Source organism: Leuresthes tenuis, unplaced genomic scaffold, assembly GCF_036924035.1.
Source record: "Leuresthes tenuis unplaced genomic scaffold, fLeuTen1.0.hap1 SCAF_9, whole genome shotgun sequence".
NCBI classification, from domain to species: domain Eukaryota; kingdom Metazoa; phylum Chordata; class Actinopteri; order Atheriniformes; family Atherinopsidae; genus Leuresthes; species Leuresthes tenuis.
This window is the reverse complement of record NW_027325363.1, coordinates 15,929,837-15,935,838: the sequence shown is the minus strand read 5'-3', so window position 1 is coordinate 15,935,838 and position 6,002 is coordinate 15,929,837. Positions and strand designations below refer to the sequence as shown.

The 6,002-nt window shown below is 44.8% G+C and overlaps 2 protein-coding genes across 3 annotated transcripts; both read left to right on the top strand.

Moving 5' to 3' along the window:
• Positions 1 to 100: 100 nt before the first annotated feature.
• rflnb (refilin B) lies at positions 101 to 2,812 on the top strand. 2 transcript variants are annotated; one of them, XM_072392546.1, is made up of 4 exons: positions 101 to 837; positions 1,221 to 1,282; positions 1,385 to 1,957; positions 2,174 to 2,812. In XM_072392546.1, the coding sequence occupies exons 1-3, from the start codon at positions 637 to 639 to the stop codon at positions 1,701 to 1,703; spliced, it is 582 nt and encodes a 193-aa protein (XP_072248647.1). In that variant the 5' UTR covers positions 101 to 636; the 3' UTR covers positions 1,704 to 1,957; positions 2,174 to 2,812. The 2 variants fall into 2 exon arrangements, with proteins under 2 accessions (XP_072248647.1, XP_072248646.1); XM_072392545.1 differs by having other exon boundaries at positions 1,188 to 1,282.
• Positions 2,813 to 3,981: 1,169 nt separating this feature from the next.
• On the top strand, positions 3,982 to 5,801 carry dus4l (dihydrouridine synthase 4-like (S. cerevisiae)). Its single transcript, XM_072392550.1, has 6 exons — positions 3,982 to 4,129; positions 4,255 to 4,376; positions 4,548 to 4,665; positions 4,891 to 5,013; positions 5,147 to 5,373; positions 5,497 to 5,801. The coding sequence occupies exons 1-6, from the start codon at positions 4,035 to 4,037 to the stop codon at positions 5,760 to 5,762; spliced, it is 951 nt and encodes a 316-aa protein (XP_072248651.1). The 5' UTR covers positions 3,982 to 4,034; the 3' UTR covers positions 5,763 to 5,801.
• The last annotated feature ends 201 nt before the right edge of the window (positions 5,802 to 6,002 follow it).

The following is a 6,002-nucleotide window of genomic DNA, read 5'->3' as shown; positions in this document are numbered from 1 at the left end:
CCTCTATGCTTCAGCAGACGGGTGTGGGCTGTTTTACTTTGCGCGTTTTTGCACAATACCAGGAAAACGTATCAACCTGAATTTAACTGGGCCCAATTTGAAGGAAGGGTCTGGACAAGTTCCCACTGCTGGCCATGTCTCTGGTTGCCAATTATCTTCCAGCCAATCGGCAACAAATAAATGCTTTAAAAGGCGTTTCCTTTCCTGTGTTTGTGGATGTGAAAGCCCCCTTTGAGAGGCTGCAAGTTTGAAGAGGAGCCGCGGGTCGCTGGGCTCACTCATTCTTCCTGAGGCTCGTACACAAGTTAATGAACTATTTTGAAACAACAACAAAAAAGAACCCTCTAGAACTTAAAATGTGACGTTTCCCCGCGAGTTTGAAAGGGTTTTTTTTTAACCGAAGTGTAGAAAGGGTTTTTAAGTCCGCCTGTGCGGTGTTCGGGGAGCTGAAGCCGAGCCAGGTTGATTATATTTCCAGGCTGCAGCTGTGCGTGCTGTCCGGGAAAGAGGTTCGCGGCAAGCACGAGGAACTTCCACGCGCAACAACTGCAGGGCAAGAGGAACTGAAATCTGACCGCGTTTCCCTTTCATCACCTGCGGTTCCGCTCGTTGGACTTTGGCAACGTTTCGCCAGAAATGGTCGGCAGGTTGAACTTGCCAAATGTTTGCGACGGAGATCCTCTGGACATGAGCTGCAGCAGGGCTGATAGAGGACTTGATAGCCCGGACTCCGGGTTGCCCCCGAGTCCGAGCCCCAGCACTTGGTTGCTGCCCGCGTGCGCGGAGAAACCGGGTCGCGTGAGCCCGGTGTCCGAGGACGAAGGAAGGGGCTCCCTGGTAAGTAATATGACCACCGTTTTTTTCATTACTACTCATTTTATGAAGTGACCGTGCTAGTTTCCACGTATGGGATGATGGGGGGGGGGTGAGGGGGGGTTCGAGGCTGGCTTCATACATATTCAAAGCTGTGTAGAACGACTTGTCACTGCTCGCAGGAAGCTGGGTCAGATATGACCGGTTCCCGCCGGCCACAGCATCTGTACAGCTTTACTGAGTCTCTTAATTGTGAAATCTGTTAGACTGGTAGAAATGTGCAGCAAGCCCTGCTCAAATGGGTCAAATCGGCACTATGCCGGGTGCTTTTTTGTTGTTTAGTTGATGTTTTTAAAGGATTTTCTGCGTTTCAGATTCCAGTTTCACCTGCTGGGTCTATTCCACAGCTGCAGCCGCTTTCCTTTGGGGAAGGCATAGCACTTGACCCATTGCCGTCAAAGGAACTGAGGTGGGTTTATTTCCACGCGACACCTGCGAAGTGCAGAAATGAGCACGCTTTGTTTAAGTGCTGTTACTCTGCGCATGTAACCCCGCGCGCTGTCATCCGCAGATACACGTCATCCGTGCGCTACGACTCGGACCGTCACTTCATCCAGGATGTGGACCTGCGGCCCCTGGGCCAGGGCCTTGAGCACTACAGGCAGACCATTGTGGCGGTGTCCCATAGCACCTGGCGCCACTACAAGACGCAGCTGGAGTTCGAGCCGCGCCTTCGCCCTCAACGCTTCAGGAGCACCACCATCGTTTACCCAAAGACGACCAGCGCGGTCTACACCACAGAGCTGAGCTACGACTCCCACCGGCTGTCCAAACGTTTCCTGTCCAGTGTGGAGCTGGAGGCAGCCGGCATCAGGAGGCTGCCTCAGTGAGGGAGAGGGGGGTGAAAGGAAGGGCCAGGTGGCAGAGGTCATTTCCATTACCCTTGTATCGATGCAAGCTTTTAAGGTTGCACTGGAGCCAGTTCGGGCTCTCCAGTGGATTCCTCCAGGTTAAAAGGCTAGTTTCGTCTCCTGACTCATCAACAACCTCTGTAGACTCGGTATTCCTCCTCCTTTTCTCCCTCTTCTTCTTCGGGCTTCTGCCCCATGGACAGGTGGGCTCTTTAAGCTCAAACTCATCACAGGTTTAACAAATATTGTCATGTTCTAAAGTCTCTTCAAAGTGCATTATTGAAACCTCACAATTACTCTTCATCAACTAAATCCTGTTTTCAGTCATTTTTATTGTCTTGACTGATGGAGAGGCTGCGTCCTCCCCTCCTCCTCCCCCATAATGCTCTGCTCATTTGGGCCAAGACGATCTTGTTCTAGCACTGACCTGCTGTGTTGTCTTTTTATAGTTCTGCAGCTTCCAATCTGAAGTATCCGCTCCAAGCCCTGGATGGGAAGCCTCTGTGCTGTGGGGGTTGGCGGACAATTGCATATAGATTCTTGATCTATATTTTTCTTGGATGTATTTATTGGCCCAGTTTTATTAAAATATTTTATTAATAACATTTTATCAGATTTATCTACAGCTTGTTGAAGTTTCTAAAGGCTTTTCAGCTCACTTTTATCAAAATGAGGTGGAGGAAACTAACCCTGCATGAGTACAGTTTTTTTTTTTTTTTGCACAGGGTGTTATGATTTTTGTGCACACAGTAACATGATCGAGGCTATTTACTAGCCTTCTTTCTCGCCTATTTGTTTGCACCTGCAATTTATAATTGGGTTAAAATGATGGGTGGGGTAACTTGTCTGGTCATCTTCAGCCTGTAAGCTTGGACTGATTTTTAGTAGGTGGTACAGATGGCTCCTGAGTGAGGAGTTTACTGATCAGTGGCTTGCAGCTTTCCACTGCTGTGACTTGGATTGAAATTTTATTTATTCTGTTTGAAGTTTGGGGGTTCTGAGGGGTGTTTTTTTTATATTTAAAAGCAGCTCATTATTGGGCCTCTCCACAGTGGTGGTAGGGGATATTTTTCAGGCCCATATCTGTTATTGCCCTTTTTGGATTTTTTTTTTCTTAAATAAAGTGATTTTGTTCAGTGGATGTGAGGTTATTTTTATTTTTTCGCTTCCCCATCGAAGTTGGCAGATATCATTTTTAAACAGTCCAAAGTAACAAGCACCCTAAACTTGTGTCCATAGCACTATATATATCTTTTGAAAATGGTTTACTGTCTGCCTATACAGGAAAGAGGGCTTTTTTTTTTTTGAGAACACAAGGCCTTTACAGCTTCGAGGACCAGCTGGGTTACTAATGAGTAGATTGCCTACTGTTCGTTCATGCGGCCACTCCTATTAAAATGATCGCGGCTAATACACGCCCTGTTTAAATGTGCTATCAAAATCACTTTTTTTTTTATTTTTAATCTGCACAAGTTTTTCAGTGGTGCTCCTGCACCGCCATCTTGTGGTCATAAAGGGGAGGTGCAATAAAAAGCCGTGTTTCTCAGAACCAGTGAAGTAATGAAAAATGAATGAATTACCTTTTATTTTCATTTTACAATTTACAACGAAATCGGAGCTCAATATGGATGAGCTTTGTAATACAATCTTTATATAATACTCTCTATTTTTAACTCCTAACACTTGATTTGGTAGGTATGCCTGTGAAAGCCTCCCGTCGCTCTCTTTAGAACAGAATTCATTTATATTTTTCAAATCGAAGTCGGAGACATGGTCGATATCGTTTGCATTATTTGCATGTTTCTACGTGTGTGTAATAACCCTTGGCCGCAAAATTATTTCGTTCTGTGATTCATGAAAATCTGAAGTTCTACTTTTCCCTACAGAACCTGAAGGCAGCAATACGTAGACGCATGAGCTTAGCATCGAACATTTTTGGGGACGTTTGAAAATATTTATTTAATCGTGTTATATATAAACACTAATTACATAGATGCATTTGGGGAATAATGTTTTTTAAAAAAAATTAAATAAACGCACTAAACGTTGCGTTATGTGACGTAATGGTTCAGAGGTCTAAACACACGCCCACGTTTCTTCCTCGCATGCTCTCTCTAATGTGGTTGATCGGCAGTATTGTCAGCTTCGTATCCGTAAGTGTTTGTGGTAGGATGGCGTGTTTTGGCGTATTGCGATGTTTTTGTTGTGCTGAAGCGGTGCTGTAAGTGTCAGAAGACGTAACGTATTGTTTCGTGACAGTATTCAAGGGATTTTGTGTTAGGTAGCTTGTGGCTAACGACTTACTTGAGAATGAAGACTGCCAGCGGTAACTCCAGCAACATCATGGACATGTTTGAGAAGGGAAAAGTGTTGAAAATCTGTGCCCCAATGGTTCGATATTCAAAGTAAGTATTTCTACAGCTGTAAAATAATTTCTGCAGTGATGAACTTTGTGTAACGCGGTGAACGTGTTGTTGATCGTGCATTTGTTGCTCATCGCACTTTGACTGAGTGTTGTTTTTGTCCACAGGCTGGCGTTCAGGACTCTGGTTAGGAAGTACAGCTGTGATATCTGCTTCACCCCGATGATAGTTGCTGCTGACTTCATGAGATCGGTCAAAGCCAGAGACAGTGAATTCACCACGAATGAACGTGAGTTGTAACTGTAGCTGCTTTGATATCTCACTGTCTGCCAGCTCCTGATGCGCAGCTTCTTGGCTAATCAGTATCGTGACGAATGGGCTGTTCTGTTCTCAATGCTGCTGTTGGAGTCACCTCCTTGTGACATGTTGAAGTGAAATGTTTATTCCTCTTGCTCCTCAGGTGATCGGCCCTTGATAGTGCAGTTTGCTGCCCACGATGCCCAGACCCTGGCTGATGCAGCCTGTGTGGTGGCACCTTTTTCAGATGGCGTTGACCTCAACTGTGGCTGTCCCCAGAGGTGCGACTAACGATAGTGGATCTGATCGATTTTGACTTCCAGTCTTCGTCTGCTCTTGTTATTTTAGCAGTTTAATTCGTATTGTTTTTTTTTTTTTTACAGAGGATGAGACCTAATTTAAGTCTAATGAGCAAGAGTTTTAATCCCTGTGGTTTCAAGTATTAGTTAAGAGTTACTAGGATGGATAATCAGATGAAATCCAAAAGATATTTGATGTGCTTTCAGATGGGCTATGTCAGCTGGGTATGGTGCGTGCCTCATCAATAAGCCTGAACTGGTTAAAGACATGGTTAGACATGTCAGAAACCAAGTGGACAATCCAAACTACACAGCCTCCATCAAGATAAGGTAAAAAACTTTAGTTTTTTGCGACTATTGCGAATTGATCTCAGCTGATACTGTCAAAAGATTATTTAATGAAGACTGCTTTTCGTACATTCTTTTTTTAAGCTTCTTATCGCAGAAATGACTTTACCCACAGGATTCATAAGGACTTGAGGCAGACCGTGGATCTGTGTCAAAAGGCCGAATCTGCTGGTGTGTCGTGGATCACAGTCCACGGGCGCACAGCAGATGAGCGTCACCAACCGGTTCATTACGATGCCATAAAGACCATCAAAGACAGCGTAAACGTCCCTGTCATTGCCAATGGCGACATAAAGTACCTTCGTGATGTAGAGTCCACCCACCGGCTTACTGGTGTTGATGGTATGTTATCTGCAGAAGTGTGCTTTTCAACAGCCTCGCCGATCACAACCTGTTACGTCTACGTAAATGCTGATATTTCTATTGTGATCACCGACTTCTTGTTTGTTCTGATCTGCTCTTCAGGTGTGATGGCTGCACGAGGATTGCTTGCAAACCCTGCCATGTTTGCCGGCTATGAGGACACTCCGTTGGAGTGCGTGTGGGACTGGGTGGACATCTCCATTGAACAGGGCACTCCGTTCACGTGTTTCCACCACCATCTTATCTATATGCTGGAGAGGGTCAGCTCCCAGCCTGAGAGGAAGATGTTCAATGCTCTGTCCAGCACCTCGGCTGTGATAGATTACCTCCAGAACACATACGGGTCGGTTCATGATCTCGGAACATGAATTTACGGAGGGTTAAAGTTTAGATTTTATTTTTTTCTCTTCTTTTTATGCCAAATAAAAAAATAAAGCTATAGTTTTATTGCTGTGTTCTCTTCATTAAATTCGTTTGCGTGATCGTGTGCCAAATTGACTAAAAGATCTTGTTCTAAACCATGCTCGTTAATGAGAATACGTGGAAATGTTTATGACTTCAGTTTTATTTTTGAAGCAAGTGAGACGTGTAGTACTCTAAAACATCTT